At 37.7% G+C, this 24029-nt stretch overlaps 2 protein-coding genes across 3 annotated transcripts in view; both read right to left on the reverse strand.

The window, feature by feature from the left end:
* The window catches only part of cd82b (CD82 molecule b), a 236234-nt gene that overhangs the window by 67417 nt on the left and 144788 nt on the right, over positions 1 to 24029 (reverse strand). The gene's annotated exons all lie outside the window — the stretch shown is intronic.
* si:dkey-29p10.4 (E3 ubiquitin/ISG15 ligase TRIM25) lies at positions 14540 to 22118 on the reverse strand. Its single transcript, XM_033967860.2, has 7 exons — positions 21826 to 22118; positions 20198 to 21108; positions 19747 to 19842; positions 19023 to 19265; positions 18919 to 18941; positions 16786 to 16940; positions 14540 to 16040 (listed from the first exon to the last, which is right to left on the reverse strand). The coding sequence occupies exons 1-7, from the start codon at positions 22079 to 22081 to the stop codon at positions 15496 to 15498; spliced, it is 2229 nt and encodes a 742-aa protein (XP_033823751.1). The 5' UTR covers positions 22082 to 22118; the 3' UTR covers positions 14540 to 15495.

The following is a 24029-nucleotide window of genomic DNA, read 5'->3' on the forward strand; positions in this document are numbered from 1 at the left end:
ATATATATATATATATATATATATATATATATATATATATATATATATATATATATATATATATATGTATATATATGTATATATATATATATATATATATATATATATATATATATATATATATATATATATATATATATATATATATATATATATATATATATATATATATATATATATATATATATATATATATATATGTGTGTGTGTATATATGTATATAAAAATATTATCCCATCACAAGCACTGATTTTGAAGTGTTCTATAATAGGTATGAGAGATTTTACAGTATATTCCCTCCAACTGCTAAAATATATGACATCCAATTAGCATGTGCCACTGTGTCTATATGTATAGCTTTGTGCTCAGACATACATCAAAAGTGGGACTGGAATGTATGGCGCTAACCAGTCCCAGTTTGATGAATTGTTAATGACTTCATTAAAACCAGATTAATTCTAATTAATTCTGCTTTGAACAGCAGAGGTGCTGCAGCAGCATCAGTTGACTGGCTCCTGGTCTCTCTCTCTCAGATGTAATCTATCAAACTCCTCCTCTAGGTCCACGTCTTCTCAAAGCAGAAGCAGAGAATACATTTAACATTTCCTATGAGTTATGCTGGGAGAATAAATATATGACTATAGAGGGTATGCTGAATATTTTATTTAGTTTCATCATTAAAAAGAAAAATGACTCAAGCCATCCTATTTAGAAGAAAGGACGCCAACCCATCTTCACACTCACAGTGGCTACAAGATGTCATGTCTTCTCTAAAGCTAGAAAAATGAGATGTTCATTGAAACAAAATATTAGTGCATTTGAGAATACATAGGGCTGTTTCCTACAATTGTATCCAGCTCATTAAAAAGAATGTGCTGCAGGATAGTTGCATGTGAATAAACAGAGCACCAGGTGTGAATATGCCACCCTTGCAGTGACAGGGTGAGTGGGTTTATTTGATTTTTTGTCGGATTTGTTCTCTGTTCATTTTCTGTACTTTATTATTTTTCTATTATCATTTCTTGCACCTGCCATTGCACATGTGGACCTGGTCTGGTGTTCTGAGTGTTTGTTATGTGCCAGTTCTGTATATGTATATGTCTGATTATTTGAAAACACATTTTTACTTAAAAAAAAGAAAGAAAAAAAAGAAAAAGACACCTGTACTTCTCCTTGCATCACTGAGAATTGCAGATAAGTACACCATAACACACTTTAAGCTAAAAAAAATGTAATAATAAGAATAAGAATAATTCATAAAATGTTTCTAAAGGCCAGATGTTGTTTATGCATTTGTGATGGATGTAAATTTATCTTACATATGAATTGTGTAATGCAATTTAAACATTATTAAATAAATAGGATCTTGTTTATGAGTGGAAGGGACGCTGGTGAAGCAGTAAACCGCTGGAGCATTGACGTTAGAATCAGCTCATCATAATATCAAAGATGTTGTTTTGGAGGTACACGAAACTAGACTATTGAGTAAGGCTATTACCAATATGTCAACTCCATTTGACCTGATCAGAGGTTGTTGGATGGAAACATTTGCTTTGGCTGGACTAGACAAAAACCTTACTCATGGTTCAAAATCAGGTGGTGAGCTATTGCATGACATACTGCATGATCATTTTAGAGTATTGGGAGTTGGTGTTTTGGTTCTTACTCCTGAAATGAACATTTGAACACACAATTTACACACAGATTATGATCTATTGCAAAAAATATTGTCTTATTGTCTTGTTAACAAATATTGTCTTTCAGGTCAACTGAGCCATACACACTGGCTACAGAATGTCAATGTAAGTCAGTATTACACAGATTTATTTTTACACCAGTATAGAAGGATTTATTTTTACACAGAAAAACATGGTCTGAACTTTGTTACTGGATCACAGGGGGATATATGTGTGCATCAGAATGTGAAGAAATGATTAGACCAGTCCGGACTTGTGGAAGTAAGTACCGATTGGAGGTTGGTCGGCTAAGGCTTGGACTAAAGGAGAGATTAGGGCAGTGTAGTGCCCCGGTGCACTCTGGGAAGACATTGGCAGGGTTCAGCACACAGATAAACAAAACAGAGATGGATTCTGCCTCATGTCAAATGTTTACATCCCGAAATAACCTATTCTCCAGAAGCAACAGCAGATAACAGCAGTGTATTTCCTATATATGGTTGATATTTGTTCAATTAATTTCCCCTGTGAATAAAAAGAGTTTGTCTAAAACTATGTCTGTGCCCAAATATTCTCAAATTACAATACACAAAACTATTCTTACAGTATATTATAGCCTACCATTTGTATACTAAGTGTTATTTTCCTGTTGGATCATAAGGTTTGTCTAAGCTTAAAGGCACGGTATGTAACTTTTTGCCAAAAATTGACTACTGTACTTTTAATTTTTATTTAATTTTATTTTTTATTTTTATTTTTTTGTGTGTTTATAGCTGTGAGTCCTTACTCTACATGTCCTCAAACCTGACTCTTCTTTGGCTTGGAGGAGGGCTACTTCCTGCTTGTTTCCATGAAAATGCTGTTCCTTTGGCTATAATATTCCACAGTATGACAAAAATGTATCTATCTCCATGGAGAACGTTCCAAAGTATGCCTTTTACTTTCTATGTCCATGGAATCATGCAGGTGAGGTTCCTAGAAATCCACACACTCTACCTTTAAATATAAGTCACCAATTATTGAGGTGTGTATGCTATTATTTATTTATTTTGTTATTTTATTTATTTCTTGTGTATTGATCCATCCATAAAAAACAAATACAATGCTTTTCTGTACAGTTTCATGAACATTTTAATCACATTTCATCCATCTGTTGCTGGTCAAAGTGCTACATGAGATACACATTAAAACCCCCCTAGCGGACCTGTCCTTTACATTGATTTGTGCAGGAGCCCTCTGTACTATCGACTTCAGACAGGAACTGAGAGTCGAGAGGTGGTGTTGCAGCAGGAGGTCTCCCTATAACTGACTTGCTGGGGACGGATAAGGAGAGCAGCCATCACACCATTATATTTCACTATGTCACAGTCTTTTCCTCAGACCGAGCACAGGATAAGGATTCACACTCTCCACTGCAGCACAAGAAATGCTCAAGGCAGAAGCTTTCTTCCCCAGGTCAAAATTGGATGGTGGGAGTGTTGAAAAATCATATCATTTTCACACAAATATATTGAGGTTAGGATAAACAGCTCATCTCCAATTTAAACACTGTTACTTTATTGTTGCTGTAGGGAAATGTACTTTCTGCTCAGCTGTCAATGCTGCATTCAGTGCCTATCGACCTACAAGTACATTTTGAATTATACAGTAAAAGCTGAAGTTAAATCTGTCAACTGGATAAAAAGTTGTTGGAGTGAAGAATAGCCAAAATTGAGGCCAAAATTGTAAATTGCTTCATAACTGTTTGATGTCACATAATACTTGAAACTGACTAATGAACACTAAAACACCATAGTTAAGTAACAAAACTTATCTTTCTCTTTCTTACTTCTCATTTCTTACAGGCATTCAAACATCACTTTGTCTAATGGTGTTTACATAAATTCATATTTACACTGTCTTCTGAAGTTGCTAGTTGAAATTTATAGTATGATCTAACATCACTGGGTCACTAGCCAAGATTTTTTTTAAATGTATTGTAAGCTTTACTGGACAGGACAGTTGTAGCATGAAATGGGCAGAGAGAGGGTAGAGACAATCATCAAATCCCCAAGTCAAATGAAAATGGTTGTAGTTGGAATACATACATCTTTTGCTTTACTGTGACAACCTTCAAAGTGCATGTAGCAGGTTTTTATGTTTTTATGTGGTTTAAATGGTTTGATAGTATGTATGTAGTCAATATTTATCATAGTTTTACATCAGTCAAGTGGCAGTTTGTGGGAAAAATTAGCAGAAAAGTACAGGAAGTAGCGATAAGTTCTAAAAACAGAATACCTCTGCTGTCATCAACACACAGAAAATTCTATCCAAAATGAATGACAATTTAAGTGCAAAGAACATCTTTTTCTGAAAAGGAAGTAAAATAATAAACTTCACCAGATTTTTTTTTTTAAATAGACAAAATTCTGTACATTTTTTGTCAAATCTTGCATATGATTATGATAAAGCAGACCTATTACTGTATGCAAAATTGACTTTTCAGAGCTTTTAACATGTTTGTTAGTTGTTTACCCTCTCAAAGTTATTTTTGGAGTAATGTTGTTGTGCATGTTTGAGCAATCTTTATTTATATGGATTACTTTCCAGATGCCATATTGTCGATCAATCCCTGTTTTCTCCGTGATAATAGATTATACCTATAGCAAACACAAGCGCAATAGGTCTTCTTTAAGTACTCAAACCTGTCATGCATTTTAAAAAACAAAGACCAAATAACAGACAGATAAAGCATGATGCAAAATGTTTAAAAAAACTAGCAAGATGACTCATTACCTAAGCAACTATAAGCAATTTACAACTTACATAAGCTGCAATATCGACTACTCTACAAATTATCCAGAGCATAAACGCCTCCTCTATTATAGTATGCCATGTCACATATTCTGATAAGTGGTTACTCTCTCTCACACACACACAGACACGCACACACACAAACACACACACCATCCAAATGTCAGACTGAAGAGCATTTTGACCCCCTGATTATGTACGCTGAAACCATTTGGCATTTCCACCCTCTCCTTTCTCTCTGTGAATATAAGATGCATCCGAAAGCGGGCAGAGACCTAGTGCAATCAGGATAGAGGCTCGAGGAAAAGTACTGGATCTTCACTCCATGACCATCATCCAGCTGCCATTTTCATTTCGCACTGCCTTCTGGGCCTCCTCGCAACTGGCTGGAATGTTTTGTCTGCTCTGAGAAAGAAACTGTTAGTTTGGAGGCCTTGGAGCGAGAATAGGAATCACAGTTATTGCTTTATTAAAGATGCCGATGCCTGAATTTTTACTGTCTTAAAAGTGGAAAACAGAACTAGTTCATTTTAAAAGGTTTGCAACGGTCCAAACAAACGGTCCTCTACTTTGACAATGTTTAAATCCAGGCTCAAAACGGTTCTGTTCAGCTGTGCATACGACTGAAAGGGTTTTATTCTGCACTCTTCTGTTTTAATGTTCATTTTATGGTGATTATTTGTGATTATTTATGTTTTTGTGTGATTTTAATGTCCTTATTCTGTAAAGCACTTTGAATTACTTTGTGTACAAATTGTGCTATACAAATAAACTTGCCTTGCCTTGCCTCTCTCTGGTTCTGGCCGCCCTCTGCTCCTGCTCCGGCTCACCGAGACGTACTCCCGGAACCCGGCTCACAGCTCCCTATTGGATTAATGAACTCTTGTCTTATTTTCACAAACTGTAAATAAACGCTGTAAATCTGCCCCGAGTTCTGCACTCTTTGGTCCACCTCACACCAGCCATTACGGCATGTTTACACCAGCACAGAAATATTTTGAGGAAAATTATGCCAAAAAAAAAGTTAAACTAATTTGGCAAACTCAAATGTAAGAGTTATTTTAAAATTCATTGTACTGTCTTAAGAAAACAAAACAAACTGAAAATATTTTCATGAACTAATACATGTCGCTATGTGTTTTGGATGATCAGATTTCTTTCTGCATGTAAACACACACCAAATCAGATCTATCATTGGGTTATTCTGATCTGATTGTTCTAGTTATCTCATTAATACTGGCTTTATACGTGGAGCATACCCAGTGTTCATTTTTAAAAGCCTTCAAATGTCTGGAGAATTTCCGTTTTTGTAAGAAGACACCATAATCCCCAAAGTCTCCAAAGCAGTGTTCATTAAAATAATATCCACTCTTATGTCTGCTCAAATACGCTGTGAACTTAGGTGCACTGAATTCTCAGTGTCCCCAGGTTTTTGTCGCACACTCGTTAGCCTGGGAGCTTGTTAATTTAAAACACATTTAAAAACTGGCTAGATTGTGACATGAAGGACTTAAGGGATTCGGGTTAATTACATCTGAGCCAAATTGATCTAAATTAAGGCTATGTCAAAAATGGCACGATCTCTCATTTGGTAATTATCACTGGAGGAACACATGGAAGGAGCTGTCTTATCTTAATTCTTGCCTTTTAAAAACTATATTACTGCCATTTTTTTTAACCATTATTTAAATGTGCATTATGTAACTTTTCTGGTAAAGGATCCATCACCTGCATTCAGATGTTATCACTTTGCCTGGAATGTTCCACAGTATGGCATTAAACGTGGCTATCTCCACAGTGACAAGTACTGTAAATGATGTTGGTGGCCCCACTCAGAGTAAGAATGCATGATCTACAAGGTGTTTGTGAGCAATAAAACATCTGTAATTAAACAAAGGAGTGATAGACATGTTTAATGGCATACTATGGAACATTCCAGCAATAACATCACCAAGGTGACGGACTCTGCACAAGAAAAGTTATATAGTGCATCTTTAAAGGTCCTATATTACACAAAATTGACTCTTGTGAGCTTTAAGCCATGTTTGAATGTTGTTACCTCCTCAGAAACATATATATACCTGCAGTTGTATTTTATTTCATTCACACATGTTTGACTAATCCTTTACTATTAATTTGTTTGCATTTCCAAAGCTCAAAATGCTCTGTTCCACCTTCTGATGCCATGAAGCCGCAGTTTTCAAGTTAACAGCTCCTTTTAGCTTTAGATACAGGTTAGTTCTCATGTAGACCTTATACGTCAGATAGCAGTATTTAGCCTAATTTAAGATACTTATAGCACTGCTGTACATATCAGTAGTTACAGTAGTTGTAGTAATAGTTTAATTTTTTGTTTTATTTGTATGCAATATTAACAAAAATATATAAAATCAGGCAGGGAATTTAACTCAAGAGCTTGACTCTAGCTTCCACCGCTATTTGTCCATCAGCCAAATGCCATTAAAGTCTACATCAATAAAACTTTATGCATCGTCACTTTAACAGAGACAAATACACTAGGCTAACCCCACAATCTGCGATAGCGAGAGAGATGAGGGAAGAGCCAATATTTCCATCCATGATTAGTTCACACAATATTTACAGATACCGCTATTGCTCTTGGCTGTCAGACTGTAATGCCTTATCGACAGCTCTAGTTGGTTTTGTTTGTACAGAGCTTAGAGGAATGGAAATCAATGGATACCAGTGCAATTAAGCTAAATATACAATGTTTTATCTGTTTTTTTAATTTATTTACACCACTTTATTATAACTGCACTATTCACAGTCTTAATAAAGCATGAAGAAAGACTTAATTCATAATGAAGAAATAGTTTATTAAAGTCAAGCATAGGAGTTAGGCTTAGGTCATTTGATATTTACTAAGCCTGAATCATTCTTAATAAACTATTTGCTCATTATGAACTAAGTCTTGCCTTCGACTGAATATATAAATGGACATAGCTAACCTGCTAGCCATCACGTTCCAAATAGGAAGTGATCATGGGTGCACTTCCGGCTCCATCGACTCTGGCTCCAATTCACTTTACATTAAAAAGCTGTCGCCCCTCTCTCTGTAACTGCTGCAGTGTGGCTTGTCATTTTGGTCTTAAACTGTTCAAATGTTGTGTCTGTAACTCAATATATGAACATTAATAACAGACAAATCAGGTGCCTTCTTTCACCGAGGTCACTCCCACTAGCGCACACGTGTCAAACTCAAGGCCCGTGGGCCAAATGTGTCCCGCCACGTCATTTTATGTGGCTCACGACAAGGTAAATTAAAAAGTATGATTGTCTTAAAATATAAGTTCACCAGGAGATACACCATTACACAGCCATTTTTTCATATCTATGCAAATCCATATGCAATATTTGTAACTTGAATAAGTAATAAATATAGAAACAATCAATTAACAAGATTAAAAAGTAGTTGCATTTATTTTACATTACATTTAGTTACATTTATACTATACTGTAAGTTAGATCTGGCCCTTTGAAAGTGAACATTTTGTTGATATGGCCCTATGTGAAAATGAGTTTGACGCCCCTAAACTAGTGTCTCAACAGGTTTTATTGACAGCGCCCACCCTCTGCTAAACCAGAGGTGCGAGCGGGAATAGACGTTACCGACACAGCTTCGCTCCAGTTTGGCTCTAGGGTTGCTATGATACTCACAGTCAGGATTCCAAATATGGGACTTGGCTCTAGATTCACCCCTATAACTGCTAGCCTCGATGAGCTTCATTTGACTGGAGCCGAGCGCTATGGGTGCCATCACACTCCCTTAGCCCACTTCTTTTTACAGTCTATGGTTCATGCTTTATTATGGCTATAAATAGTGTATAGACTTCATATTCTTAATATAATATCATATTATAATGTTGTTTCCTCATCAAAAACATGCCTGAAATGGTTTTAAATGTAATCCAGGCACCTCACCCGAGCACTATTCAAACCCTCCTACCGATTAGTAATCATTTATATAGCACATTTAGCAGTACGATTCTGTCCAATGCTCAACTCACAAGCGTATGTAACCTATGCACTGGAATGCAAATTTTCCACAAATATACAAAAGCATGATACAAAACTGCACACTACAACTTCACAAACCTGATGCGATGTGCAGTAGTTTCATTAGTGGAATTGATTGTGTTGTGAGGAGGAGTGACTTAGCAACTTCTTAAACATGCTTAAATGTTGTATTGTGTGAATACAGCATTTTCAAAACAATAAACGGTAACATGGTGATCTAAATATTTTATGTTAGAAATTAATACCCCATGGACGTGTAATACCCCCTCTTTAGTTCATATAAAGTGTTGGCTTTTTTTTTTTTTTTGTCTGTCTTGTGGTGGGAAAAATGGAATCGCCTGGTTTTAACAATTTGCAAAACCAAACATGAAAGCATAAAAGATCAAGGTACAATCTGTTCAAAAATAGAAAAAGAACAGAATCATTTGAGGCAGTAACTAGCTTGGTTCATTTAAGATTAATTTTGTGCAAAAGACAAGTAATTTCTCTGCAACTTAATTACATTTGTAAATCAAACCTGTATTCATCTCTATCAAACGGAGGAAATAGTCAAGATGGAGCACTTTGCATAATTATTTTTGCAAAACAGAACAACACAACAAAGAGCAGAGGACAGAATTAGACAATGGTAATGAGCTCTGAAGATCACAAGATGAGATTCAAAACACCATCTTCCGCTAGCGTGACCTTTTGTGCAACGTATAGCACTACTATAGCAACAACACATGCAATTAGGCTACAAAAAGACTCTAATTTAGCATTTAGTGGAGAGCAGAGACACACTAGTGCTACAGCTGGTGATTGCATATTGCTTTCATCATCTGTAAGAGGGATGGTGTAACTACGACAACCATATGAAGAGCCATATGTTTCTGCTCAGGCGCTACCCAATCCATGCACAGTAAAAAGGACGTTTGCTAACAACTAAAGTGATCCAGTAAAAGTACTCAAGAGAAGTATGTGTGTGTATTTAATTAGAGTGAGGGCGTTATCTACTTTTTACTTCTTGATGCTGTTACTGCAACTACCACCAGTCCAGTCAATAGACTGTTACAAGCACTAAAAATCCATGATAAAAACCTTGCCTGCACCACTACCGCTCAATACCTGTCAAATATAAATAGTTGAATTTTGAAAACTTGCTTAAACGTAATCAAATGTCAGCTTTATTCAAAATCATTCATAATTCAGCTGCTCACCCATTGAGAAGGTCTGTGGTGCTCACTTCAGAGAAAGAAGACATGCCGAGCCCTGCGGTCGACAGCCAGAGGAGAGTGCAGTGTTGCAAGATGCAGGAGCTCTTTTGGTCAGCCATCATTCTCCTACAGAGCCTACATAAGCCTCTGGGACACCCTCCCACACAGATGAAATGTTTGCACGCCTGACCAAACAGTTGCTTTTAACCAAACAAACCTGTACACATTAAAGTGCCTTGTATGAATGCAGCAACATGAACTGTATATGTGTAAATAGTGCATGAATGTGGTGACTGAGATCCAAGGGGACTATAGTTTTACTTATTGACTGACTGGATGAATGATTGGACTAATATACATTGTGTTTTTTTGGCCAGTACTCCAACCTGGCACAAAAATCTTACCTCTTTGTGTAAGCCAATGTTTTTATGTGCATTGTCCCTGATAAATAAACAACTAAACTAAACTAAACTAAGAATCAGCTCATTTTATTTGAGAAGTCTATAGCCAATCCTCAGTAGGTGTCAGTAAAAGCATGTGGTTTGAATGGCCAAATTTTGGCGTTAAAGAGTCTATATTATGCTGTTTTCTGGTCTATGTCATAGTGTTGTTTCCTCCTCCTACATGTTTGAGTAATTCTTTATTATTAGTTTGTCTACATCTCCCGAAGCTCAAAATCCTCTGTTCCATCTTGTGATGTCATGAAGCAGTAGTTTTCAATTTAATAGCTACCTTTTATCTTTTTTTGTTCAGTAGTACTTGGCAATTCTAGGGTTGAAATTATCCAAATGATCCTAGTGAAGGTGTATGGAGTTTAAAAACACAGTGGAGCACTTCCTGTATTACCACATGACATCAGAGTGTCTTCTGTTTGAGAGAAGAACTCAGCCTAAATATGCAGGGTTTGTGTGTTAAACATGTGCGAATGAAACAAAACACAACTCCAGGTATGTTTTTGAGGAGGTAACAACATTGTAACATGGCTTAAACCTCACAAGGATCCTATTTGAGGGTTTATACATTTTTTGTCATATCCCCCAGCCCTGATCAGACATCTTCATCTAAAACTTAGTGAATCTTATTCCCTCTGACTGAGCACTAACCAAAGGAGGGTCATAAAGAATTTACAGTGCGGTGGATGGATGCAGAGCAGCACGGGCAGACGGGCAGAAGATGAGAGGGAGGATCTGAGCGGAGACAGGAGCTATTTTCATCTCACAGAGCTGACAGGTTAGGGACTGCAGAGCACAGCACAAGACTGAAGCCCCACGCAACACAGGAACAATGTAGTAGTGTTTTTATATGAATTATGAATGGCAGCTGCACTTTTATTGCAGTTGTTTACTGTATGTTCAAGTCACTTCCTTGTTCTCTTCTCTAAGTGGGATTTGCTTTTTACAAGAATATTAGGATGGGCTTAAATTGTAAATAATTAGCTACAGGAACAGTTTTGGACTGGCTTCATGAGGTAGAGAAAGAGAGCAAAACAGTTACTGAATTCCTATGGCTGTTATAATTTTATGATATAATCAAATCCAATACAGCCTTAGCAGATGTAATAGTAGTAGAGAACAGTGAGATATGTCATGATAGTAATAGTAGATGTATTAGCTGTAGTGATAGTAGTAGAAGTGGTAGCAGTATTAGTGCTAGCAGCTTAGTATAGTCATTGAAGTAATAGTGGTAGTAGAAGTATAGTACTGTAAAATGGAAGAATATATAGTAATGAACTTCAGTCTCAACTCAAGTTTAATGAGAGTTTTTTTTTTTTTTTTAATAGAATACAGTTCTGCATACCATATTGGTTTTGTGTATGTATCTATGTGTACAAAAGTTACTCAATTGAGTTATGGATACTACGATTTGATCAGTCCAAGCTGCTCAGGCAGGTCCAGCATATACACCATGTCCAGTGTAAATGTAAATGGGTTTTCCGTGAGGGCTGAGGGCCAAAGAATGGACCTGTCACTCCACTAAAGGCCCATGGCCGTGCTGTCTCACATTTCCATGGACTGTGCCAGGTCTGACATGGTTCACTACGTGAGGCACCCAATCACCTGAGCACCCCGCTACCATGACAACAGAGGATGGGGTCACAAAGCATCCTGAGTAATGGGGCTAGGACAGTGTAAGAATATGAGGGAAGAGCCATGATTACCAATGGGTGAATTTGAATTTCTTGATTTTAGAGTATAGTAAAAAGATGATTTTTTGTTTGGCTATATTTGATATTTTCAGAACAAACAAAAAAATTACAGAATGATTTATTTGTGCATGAACTTAATCTCATAAATATTCAAAGTGCCAAATGTGCCCATCTCAAATCTGTTGGAAATGGAGATTTCTATAAGAAGCAAATCACTGGCATGCCAAATGCAGATAGCCATTTTGATAATTATGTAAAATAAATTAATAAATAAATCTTATTTCAGTGCATAACATTTTCATTTTTTATCCAAAATATCTATGTCACTTTTTAAAAGCTTGAGTATATACATTTTTTTGCCAAAAAAATAGACCTTTTTCATTTTGGATGTGTTTATTGCACTTAAAAAAACATGTATCCTTACTGTGTACAGGCTTGCATCTCCACAAGACTCTTGGAGAATGTGGTTTAAATTTTCTATTTCCATGGACTTGTGCAGGTGACATGACACCTTCAGAAAGTTGATTGAAAAAGAAAAGCTTATGTGCCTCCCCCTAATATTTATAAATGACATAAATCTAATTAGACTGGACCTTGTGCTTATGTCATACTGCAGATAACATATTAATTATACATGGTAGTCATGTCTGTGGCATCTATGATTAGCTGCTGAAGTGGATGGCACAATCGTTTATACGTTTTAAGCAAACACTCATTTACATATATCCTATTAGCTTCTGACATCTCTTGTACGTACCCTGCTGGTCAGACACTTCATATTACTTCTACGGACATTTGCATTAGAATTGTGGTAAATGAAACTTAAGTGATAGACAGTCATGCATTATGTGTGTCTATTAAAGTGGGTCAACTCAAATTCAACTGATCATTCTAAATGGGGACAGAATAGTCTGCAATTAAGACATTTCAAAACCAATGTTCACTTGTTTAACTTCAAATGTCAGTGATTTATGCTTCATGGTTCCTGGCAACAAAGATGAGAGGTAAAAGCGTTCAATCTAAAGAGGCGCTGTCTTCAAGGCTTTCCAAATTAGACCTACTCTGAAGCTTTTATCACTCCGCTCCGATAAGAGACAAGAGAGCACTTTCTCATCGTCAGCCACACATCTGCCTTAATGCACAAGTCAGCTTTGAATGGGTTTTAATTAAATATTGACTGGTGTAACACTTATAGACTGCTAATCTGTGCATGCCTTATTTATTCCTCTTACCTTTTGATTACAATAAATCACCACAGAGTGAGTCTCTGTGAAAGGTAAAACCTGCCTTAAGGCTGCACTTCTCTCCGCCTCAGATAGTGACATGTTAATATACAGAGCTCTGCATAGTCCATAGGGACATGCCTTAGACAGGTGACTCCAGTGGGAATCTTATTATGCAAGATATTTTGACAAGGCAGCACATTAAGGCTGTTGAGGGCTCACAGGAAAAGTAATGAGGAATCTGTCCCATAAACACCAATGTCTACAGATTGGTGCAACACAAAATAGTCTATGTTGTAATATAACACAATATGTATGGAGTATGAAGCCTATTGTATTGTATGTATGCATACGTGATATTAAAAAGATAAATAATCCAGTTATCGGTGATCAAGAATATCCCGTGTAAACAATGGATATAGCATATTTTTGAAATGGAAATCAGCTGAGGACATTAAACCATTCTAAAGAATGGATATTTAGTTTTAAATAGCCAATTCCTATTGCAATGACTGTTTTAAAAATTGTTATTAGCCTATATTATCACATTTTGTCTTTTCACTTTATATTGCAGGTTTGATTCCCAGGCTGGACAGCCTACACAAACTGTATTTTAAGATTATTTGAGGTAATAAACATCACTCTTTACTCTGCTCTACTTTCTTTACAAAAGAAAAAAGTTGGGCTGTGAAGCTCCAACTCCTCATGGAGAAGAGGAAGGAAAGGAGACAGTTGGAGTCTAACTTTTGCATTGACAAAGCTATCTTTAACTTTTAACTTTTGACCTGGCGTCACTGAGCTGCATGTCCTCGCATCATTTGTGGTAGCCAGTGTGCATAGGCGAGGGTGAGGGATCAGTAGGCTGCCAGGAGAAGGGAATTTAATTACCACAAGGGCTAATCCTTCTCATATCCTGCCTCGTCAGACAGCTGAGACCTGAAATAACCAAAGCAAAATGTCTTTTACTACCTTCTGTCATATTATGCAGCACCCACTTCTCCCTTGCTCATACATTCATACAAGACCTTTTAGAAATGTAATCAAATCTGCCAAGGAAACGGAACAAAAACAATATATATTTAAAGCCAGGTGGAGGTCAAATCATAATAGGTCTATCATATATCAGCTGCAATAGTAACTAGGCTACTGAACCGTTCAGATGGTGATGTCAGCTGAAACTCAAGCCTACACTTTTGACCAAGTAAGGACTCATACTACTTGCCCTCCTTCTGTTCAGATAAGTCAGTGCCGCACCTGGCACAACAGCAATACTCCTGCAGTAAATCATTAGAATGACATAGCAACTATTTTGTCAACAAACCCAAATACTTGTAGATCAGAGCCAGCTGTCTTTTCAAACACTGGCATGCTGGTGCTGTGCTCTCCACTCAACCAGAGTCTGCACAAACATTACTTTGATCCCCTCTCCGTGATGTCAAGCGCACAGCCTCCTCAGAGAGAATTAATGAGGCTAAATTTTGTGTGGAGGACGAGGACATTCATTTAGTGTGACGCCAGGGGTACATTATGCCAAAAGCAGTGTTTGTTGTCAGTAAATCTCGCATGTTGTGGGGGCAGGATGAGTTCAAAGTTAGCCCTGCAACTGTCACCTATGAGGGCAAACAGTCCCACTCAGACACCTGTGCTGCTATTTACAATTGAAAGCAGGAAATGCCAAAGATGGATTGATATGTAGGTTTTATTTTCATTTTGTGATTTTTTGTTGTTTATAGTTTTGCATCACATGGGCTCAGATTAAAAACAAGAGTTGATAAAAAAAAGTAATGACAACATAATTTACATTTGAACAACCTTAACACTGTGTAAAATCTATAATCTTATATGTACATACAGTTTTTGTCAAATATATCCACATCCTAAGCTAGCTCAGCAACAAAGCACCTAAAACAAAGCTGAGTAGTATGAATGGCTGGAACTTTAACAGGATCAAAACAGAAGCAGCCAAACCAAGTGAAAAAGCGGGAAAAATATGACAATTATGAATCTCAACTGTGATAAACGGTACGTGGTTAGCTATTGCAGATGCACATTTGAGCAGTGATCTTTTTGTGTAGATCTTCAATGAAAAGAAATATATCTCTTTAGTATAACTGACACTATATTATCTTTAAAAGGCAGTGAAAGTAAATTGACTGAAAATCCAGCTATGGTAAGAATAAATCTTGACTTAACTATGAATCTTAAAAGGTCTTAGAGCTTGAAATATGTTTGAATGCATTATACAGACATAAAAGACATTAAAATTTGATTTGAGATGCCATGTGAAAAGTATAATGGTCCCAGTGAGTCAGGAATGTCATGATTACAGCGCAAACTACAAAATATGAGATGAGATAAAAGGCACAGAGCTTTGATGTATTCACTACATGTCAACTAGTTTCCTTGTCCTATTTTTACGTGAATTATGGTCGGAACAAATCTGCGATAGAAATATTTGTTTTAGACACAGAGAATGCAGGATAAACTGGGTCGTTGAAGTGGTGCTTGTAGGAATGCATCAATACAAGACTGCCCCCTGGTGTCACGTTAAAGAATGACAACGTGCCCTCATCAAAATCAAGGAAGATTCCAACTTTCTCAAGCTTCTCAGCATTGACAGGTGTGGCTTCTTTATTATGAATGGCCTCCACTTTTTTCCTATCGCACCCCAGGCACCAGGAGTATAGGTTGAAGCCCAATCGTGAGGTGTCTTTCTGGCCTTTTCTTTCAATTCGCCCCTCGCTCACTCCCACTTTCCAACGGCCGTCATCCACAGATACCTTGACCTCCCAGTACCAGCGGCCACTGTCCAGGCTGGTTAGTGCTAAAACCTGAGGAAAGGATGTAAAACGTGACTCGTGGTCGACATAGGCCTGTTGCGATTCACTGTAAGTCACTGTATGTTTGTCTTTGGATAAACGCAACTTGGGATGTGCCGAATCTTCATCCAGAACTGGAGCGGTGCCATCTGTTCACATGGAAACATGGGAGGATGATGATGAGTAATTGCATAAGTCATTACCAGTTCTCAGAAGGCTGTGAGACCTTATGTTTGATAAGATGTGCTCTTTAAACAGCAACGAGCAGATTTTTCCCACATGAATTAAATTTACGTAGTAATCCAATTAAATCTGTACTTGAAGTAAAAATATAAAAAGACACTGCATTTTGCTGTGGAATAATGATTAGAGTTTTTTCAGTATTCAGTATGGATGAAATGAGGCACATTTCATACAAGATGAGATAAGAGATTGGGTCCAAGAGAACAAGAAAATAATGTATTTTATAATATTGCTGTCATTGTAGAACTGAGTTTTTGAACTGGCTTCTCAAAATCTAACTTGCTAAGCTTACTTTTTTGTCTGACCAAAAAGAAAAACAGAAAACCCTTACATAATTTTCCACGTGTGACAAATCTTATAGAAAGAGATATTATAATCCCATCTCTACTATACATAAATGCACTGTGTTGTACAAAATGAGACAAATTTTGTTATGAAGATAATATCTGATTTGCATTGACTGTCATCTTAATTTACATAAATAGATTTAAGGTAAGTCCAAAAGAGCTGATCAATGTGATATACTGTAATAAGGTTTGTAGTTACTACTTATAGTGATATATTTGCTGATAAATAAATATACAGTGAAAGAGTTGACCTGGATGTTGGAGGGATTGCAGATGTCTGATTTGAGTTGTGTGTGAAACTTACAAAGCAGCCTGTAGAGGTCTCGGTCTTTGCCTGGCATTGTGATGACCACATTATCCAGGCGTTTCTCCGTCCACTTCTGTAAACACTGAAGCTTCGCCTGGTTTACTTCCTCTGGAGCTTCAAACTGCTCTGCACAGCTGCCTATAGCACTAGCCCTGTAGAAATGCATAAAATTGCAGAAATAATTATCCCAAAACCCTATTCAGAATAAGATGCAAAATCTGAATGAAACAGAAGTATTCAGTAATAACAATTACCATAAATTTCGAACTACAGAGCGCACCTCAATATAAGCCACACCAGCTAAATTTGAAAAGAAAATCAATTTTGTACATATATAAGCCGCACCTGAATATAAGCCGCAGGTTTTCATATTGTAACATGAGATATTTACACAGAAAGACGGTGCACCAACACCTGCCTGAAAATTGGCACCAACATGACATCAACACGGGATGAACACACCTGCAGGTTTAGAAAATAAAGCTGCACCAACACGGAAAATCTGCTTTTATTTCCTCTGAAAACTTTTGTCGTCTTTTTACATTGACCAAGTTGGATTCATTGATGCCAAGCTTATGTGCAGTGGCTCTATTTCAGGGGTCGGCAACCCGCGGCTCCGGAGCCGCATGCGCCTCTTTCAGCCTTATACTGCGGCTCTGCGTGGCTTGGGAAAATAAATTTTAAGTATTTAATTGAAGTGCATTTTATTTGTGTTAGCTCTTTTTTATTGTAGTTTAAATTGGAAGATTATTATGATCTTAAAATAAAATAATATTTTCTTATTTTTCATTGCTCAAAATAAGCGTCACACTCGCGGAACAATGTTCAAAACAAACACGTCTCACGTCTCAGACACAGACACAGCTCACAGTCCTGCGTAAAGAGCCCTGATTTTCAGACGCTGTGCGCACAGGGGTCAGGAGCAACTTTCGCCCGTCCCTAATGACGCACTAATAAGCTCGTCCGTAGATGTATCATGAAAATCCTGCTGGAAATCGCCACAGAAATCTATCTGATGCAGTAGCAAGTATATTATCTGCTCTTGTCTCCGCGATGACGTTTCACTTATAACACATCAGACATGTCGCCCAAAAGTAGAGCCACAAGTGAGTGAAAATGAGCCAAAACAAAAGTCTTTGGAGAGCTTTTAACAAAGGGGAAAAGGACAACTGAGGAGCCAGAAGAGGAGACTACGACCTCCAAGAAAAAGAAAGATAAATTTAACAGACAATGCCTACTTAAAATCTGTTTGTCGCTACAGGTGACTCTCACGCACAGTCCGCTCTGCGTAATATGCATGAAAAGCAAATGAGGCAATGAAACCTTCAAAACTGCTTTGGCACATGGAGAATAAGCACCTGGGATTAAACGATACGCCTTTGGATTTATTTATTTTTTGAAAGAAACTGCTGAGCAGAGTAGACATAATCACATAATCAGCACAGAGCTCACACTGATGCAGCGGTTTGGTGAGTTGTATTTTTTTCTGCACTTAAGTTATTTTTGCCATATTTATCTGCCACGTGTAGAAGGCTTGTCCATGAAAATAAAACCTACATTATTCCGTTACATTATTATTATTATTATTATTATACACAGTGTTATCTTCATTTTAGATGTCAAAAAGTATTTGCGGCTCCCAGTGTTTTATTTTACGTGGAAAGTGGGTCCAAATGGCTCTTTGCGTGTTAAAGGCCGACCCCTGCTCTATTTCCTTCTTTATCTTAAAAACTGCATCATATCCATTTCATGATGCGCAAAATGACTGTTCAAAATCAAAACTAGTGAATTCTTCAGAGCAGAATCTTTCCCCACGTCTGTCTCACTTTTACGTTTACAGCTAGAGAGCGCCCCCCAGGGGCCGTTATCCAGTAAAATTCTATAAATAAGCCGCACTGCTGTATAGGCCGCAGGGTTCAAAGCGTGGAAAAAAAGTCGCGGCTTATAGTCCGAAATTCACGGTACGGTTTTGTGGTTCAGTTAATAATTTAGGTTTATTTTTTGGTGTTATTGTAGCAGTGCTTTTTGAAACTACAGTTTTTAACTTTTTTTTCAACCCAAATGTAAACACATCATTTGGTCAGGTCAGGTCAGTTGATTGGTGGAATACAAAGGCATGAAATTACTTACATTTGCGCTACTTTGCCATATTCCTAGATGAAGACACAAAACATTGAGTTTAATGCAGATATCTAAACTCAATTTAAAATGCTATTTCCATGTATTGTACTCACCATTATGAAAGCTTGGTCCTGTTTGTCCCCTTTTGTATCAGCCAGTCCCTCCAGGGAGTGCAGGCCTCGCTGGATGGACTGGAGTGAGCTCTGGAGTTGCCCAAGTTTGGTTTCTAATCCCCCCAGGACCCTCTTCTCCTCCTGGGCCACACACTGCAGGGCCATCTGCTCCTCTTGCTCCAAAGCCTCTCTGATCGCTCCATACTGCTGCTTCACTCCTGAGTGTGTCTCGGCAAAAATCATCTGAGGGCCGAGGAGGGATATTCAGATGCTTAAGGCTCCATAATTTACAGAAATTAACTCAAAATGGTAACGTTGATAATTCAAGAAAATTGGATCAAGTTGGGAGACCTTTTAAACGCAACACATTTTTTGCATAATAAAATGATTTGGAGAAGAATAGTAAAAACTGTTTAAGGTTTAAGAAAAAGCAGTGTGTTAGTTAGCGGTTAGCAGTGTGGCTAACACAGGAAAATCATTTCCTGTGGTGACAAATGACCGGAAGTGCCATAGAAAAAGACATTGTTAGCACAGCCCCATTATTCTGATTCATTTTAGAAGTCTACAACTGAATTTATAACTTGTTCCTCTTCCACAAAAACAAACATAAAAGACATGTCAATCAGTAATAATAGAATACAAGCCAAGTAGTTGAAAAAATATTGGTTACACTGACAAAAGTTAGATGAGCTTTTAAATGATAGGTCAATATATTTTTACTTACTTCAAAATCCTCCTTCTTTTGGGTCAGTGCAGAGACTGTGTGCTTGACTTGATTTTCGGCTTCCTGCAGTTGGTTGATCTCCTCTTTAAGATTTCCCTGAAAAGAAAAAAGAAATTTCCTTGGGCTAAGTAACCCTATAAACAATATCTATGTACTACCAAAACATTTTCTTTTAATACCAAGTTTTGATATATGGCAGCTATGTAGTTACATCGCAGTCCCAACTCAAATAAATAATAAACACTTACATATAATTTTGCTCAAAGAAACTGTATTTTAATTAATTTATTAATTAATTTATGAAGGTTATCATTCTGTTTCATGGTTTTCATGGTTCCAGCTAGTTCTGATATCAAAACAAGGATCATTCTGGAACCAGTATTACAAACTAGGTTTTATAGAAGTTGTGTTATTTCTATTTGAACATAGTCAGGTAAAAGCAAGCAATTACCCTCAGCTCCTTCTCGGCCTCCCTGATGCTGATGCAGACATGGTCGCGATGAGATCCTATGACGGTACAGACGGTGCACACACATAGCCCACACTGGCGACAGTAGATGCGGTTCATCTCCTGGTGCTCCTGACACCTCCAGGGCGACGTGTCTTCAATGGGGGAAACCAGCGTGTGATTCTGGAACACAGGCTGGTCCAGATGAGGCCGCAGGTGCTCTGTACACATGGATGCCCCACACACCAAGCAAGTCTTCACCGCAAATTGATATGCTAATTTTGGACAATAATTGCAGGGTATTTGCTTGTTTTTGTTGCTTTCAGAACGAGGTGAGATGTTTGTGTAATTAGTGGAGTCTGAAGGAGCAACCCGATGTGTGCTGAACAGTGTAGGGCGTTGGCTAGCGTGACTTGATTCATTTTGTTTTGGAGAGGCAGTCGCGTGGGACGGGCTAGAGGTGGAAGTGGGTTTCCTCGGTGATGGATGATTTTGGGGGATGGTTTTGGGACTTGCTGGCAAAGGGGCATCACATATATCTACTTCACTGTCAGACTGATCCAAATTGATAACCTCTTCTGATTTACGCTCAACAACAAGGACAGAGGGGTCATCTTGGGGAATTTTAGCTGGCTTGTTTTTACTTTCAGAGGTGCCACTGGTCTCTGTTGATGTGGATGGGACAGGGTTTTGGACAGGTGCTTCTTCAATGGTTTCCACACCAGATTCATCAGTCAAGGATGTCCTTGGAGTGTTATTGGACTTCTCTTTCGGTAACAAATTTGATCTTTTCGTCTCTGGTACATCTACAACTGAAGTGCTGGCCTTTCTTTTACCGAGCAGGCGACTGGAAAGGGAGGGCCGACCCAGGGAGGAGCTAGATGTGGTGGTTTGCTCATTGGTTTTGGAAGTGCCTGGAAATAGAACATAACAAGCATATATTTTCATTATAAAAAGAAAAGGTTTTGGCTAACACAGGTGCAGTTATCCAGGTGACCTATTCTGATGATGACATGATTTCTTTTTAGCAGAAAATGCTGAGTGTTATGTTTACGCCTGAAGACAAATCTAACAGATTAAAACACATTTTCCACTTGTAGTCTAGCCCAATTTAGACTAATTCATGTGGTCTGCTCACACTTGATTAGAATAAACATGAACAGAATTTTAAACATTTTCTTTCAACTATTTCTTCACAAATAATAAAATGTTCTGCTCTGGTGGTTCATGGTGCTGTTGGAACTGGTATTAAATAGAAATTAATTATCCCATTTCCATGTTCCAGTGTAAAGAAAATATTTGTAACACGGCTTAGGTACTTCCTGCAAAAATATTTGATTTGCAAATCACATGTTATTCTTTCCAAAATCTCTCTTCCAAATTCCTTGAGAAATTGACGGAAATTAAATCATCAGGCACATTTTCTCTAGCTTCACGTCGACGTAAAGTGTATTTAGCCTGTACTTTGGGAGTTGATCTTAGACTGGTCATCTGCCCCTGAAGATAAACAAACCAATACGATCATGAAAGGCGACATCTTCTGGCGACCGACATAATAATCTGGGCAATTTACAGCTTGTGTCTTTGTAAAAAATTCCTAAAGATTTATTACACGTGTTTTATCGTCGCACCTGCATTGCTGCGCGGGGAAGGCCATGGACTCTGGCTCGGTTGCTTGCGTCGTATCAAGTTGTGATCAAACGGAAGCGTATGGTACACTGTTTTACACCTCCACTCGGGACAGTGGTACGGGCCGTTCGGAACAACACTCCACAAGTCCCCGATGCAGCGCTGGCAGAAGCGGTGATTACACTTGAGAGTGACGGGGTCCCGGGTCAGCTCGTTGCACAGGGGACATGTCGCTGGAGTGTCCAACGACGCTCCCATTTTGGTTTGTCTGATGTGTGTTTAGTTTCGGTTTCCGCATTGACGGACTGGGGGGCGGGGCTAAGATTTGAATCCCGCTCGGTTTCTTAAAGGGACAGTGTCGCTAAATAACACAACAATGTTCATGTTTTTCCTCAATTATATATGTGCAAGATCTACTTAAACTTTATAAATACAACATAAGACACGCATTTACGCATTTTTTTCATTTAATTTCCACTAGATTGCCCAATTCATCTCCATATTTTGTAATGTTCTGAGTAGGCTGCATGTCTTAGTCATTACTAGTCTCATTTAGTTTACAGTCACTTGTGGGTGTGTAATTTGTCTTGATGGCAATTCTTTCTGCATCATTTTAGCACAAGCTCTAACTTTTAATGTTCAGATTGATGACGCTTTACCCTCTTCCTCCTTTTGTTGACCTCCTGTCCTCATTAAACCTCATGGGGTCCTAAACATGTGACTTGGATAAGTTGGATAAGAGGGCTATTGTTAAGACAGGAATGGGCAACTTAATCTTTTTTAAATCTCAAAGTTAAAGACAATGCATGCAAGTGCACAAAATCATGTGCCTAAATACAAAAAAGTACAGCTGAAACCAGAAGTGTGCTTACAATATATAAATAAGACACATACGCTTTTTTCCTCACTGTTTGACATGAAATCAGACTAAACTGTTCCTGTTTTATGTCAATTAGGATTACCAAAGCAATTTCTATTTGCTAAATGCCAGAATAATGAGACACGGATTGTTTCATTTTTCATTACTTTCTTTGAAGTTAGATGTTTACATACATTTCATTAGTATTTTGTATGCCTTTAAACTGTAAGACTTGGGTCATGTATTTTGGATATCCTTCCACAAGCTTCTCACAGTAGTTGGCAGGAATCTTAGCCTATTCTTACTGATAGAACTTGTAGGCCACCTTGCTTGCACATGGCTCTGAAGACCCATTTGCCCCAAGCTTTAAATTCCTGGCTGATGTCTTGAGATGTTGCTTCAGTATTTCCAGATAATGTTATTTCCTCATGATGCCATGATGCTATCTATTTTCCTCATGATGCCATCTATTTTGTGAAGTGCACCAGTTTCTCCTGCAGCAAAGTAACCCCAGAACATGAACTCCCCCGTATTTCACATTTGGGATGGTGTTCTCAGGCATGCAAGCTTTCCGCTTTTTCCTCCAAATGTAACAATGTGATTACATTATGGTCAAACAGTTAAATTTTTGTTTTGTCAGACCACAGGACATGTCTCCAGAAATGAAGTTATTTGTCCCTGTGTGTATTTACAGAGTGCAATCTGTCTTTTTATGTTTCTTTTGGAGTAATGGCTTCTTCCTGGCAGAGTGGTCTTTCAGCCCATGTCAGTACTCGTTTCACTGTGGATTACCAGCTTCGGCCAGCATCTTCACAAGGTTTCTGCTTTTGTTCTTGAGTTGATCTGCACATTTTGGACCAAAGCACATTCATCTATTTGACACAGAACCCGTCTTTTTTTCTGATGGCTGGCCATTCTTATGGTGTTTATACATGCGTATAATTGTTTGAACAGATGAATGTGGCACGTTCAGGCATCTGGAAATTGCACCCATGGATGAACCAGACTTGTGCAAGTCCACAATTCTCTTCCTGATATCTTGGCTTATTTCTTTTGACTTTCTCATAATGTTACACAAAGAAGTAGTGTGTTTCAGATGTGCCTTCAAATGTGTACATATGTGTCTCTAATGAACTCAAATGTTGCCAATAAACCTCAGAAGCTTCCAAAGACATGACATCATCATCTTGGTTTCCCCAAATTGTTTAAAGGCATAGTAATCTTATTATATGCAAACTTTGAAGAATGTAATAACAAATTGTCCAAAAAATAATCAAACATCTTTCATCATGGTAATCCTAATTGACCTAAAACAGGAAAGGTTTAGCATGATTTCTAGTCAGACAG

The sequence above is a fragment of the Periophthalmus magnuspinnatus genome, chromosome 6 (assembly GCF_009829125.3).
Source record: "Periophthalmus magnuspinnatus isolate fPerMag1 chromosome 6, fPerMag1.2.pri, whole genome shotgun sequence".
NCBI classification, from domain to species: Eukaryota; Metazoa; Chordata; class Actinopteri; order Gobiiformes; family Gobiidae; genus Periophthalmus; species Periophthalmus magnuspinnatus.

What these genes read in the sequence shown, in the direction of transcription:
- si:dkey-29p10.4 (XM_033967860.2), bottom strand. Translation starts at nt 22,081, where the DNA reads ATGGGAGCGTCGTTGGACACTCCAGCGACATGTCCCCTGTGCAACGAG. An exon ending in AGGCCGAGAAGGAGCTGAGG is followed by an intron (nt 19,843 to 20,197) that starts GTAATTGCTTGC and finishes TTTTCTTTTCAG; the next exon opens with GGAAATCTTAAAGAGGAGAT. An exon ending in AAAAGAAGGAGGATTTTGAA is followed by an intron (nt 19,266 to 19,746) that starts GTAAGTAAAAAT and finishes CTCGGCCCTCAG; the next exon opens with ATGATTTTTGCCGAGACACA.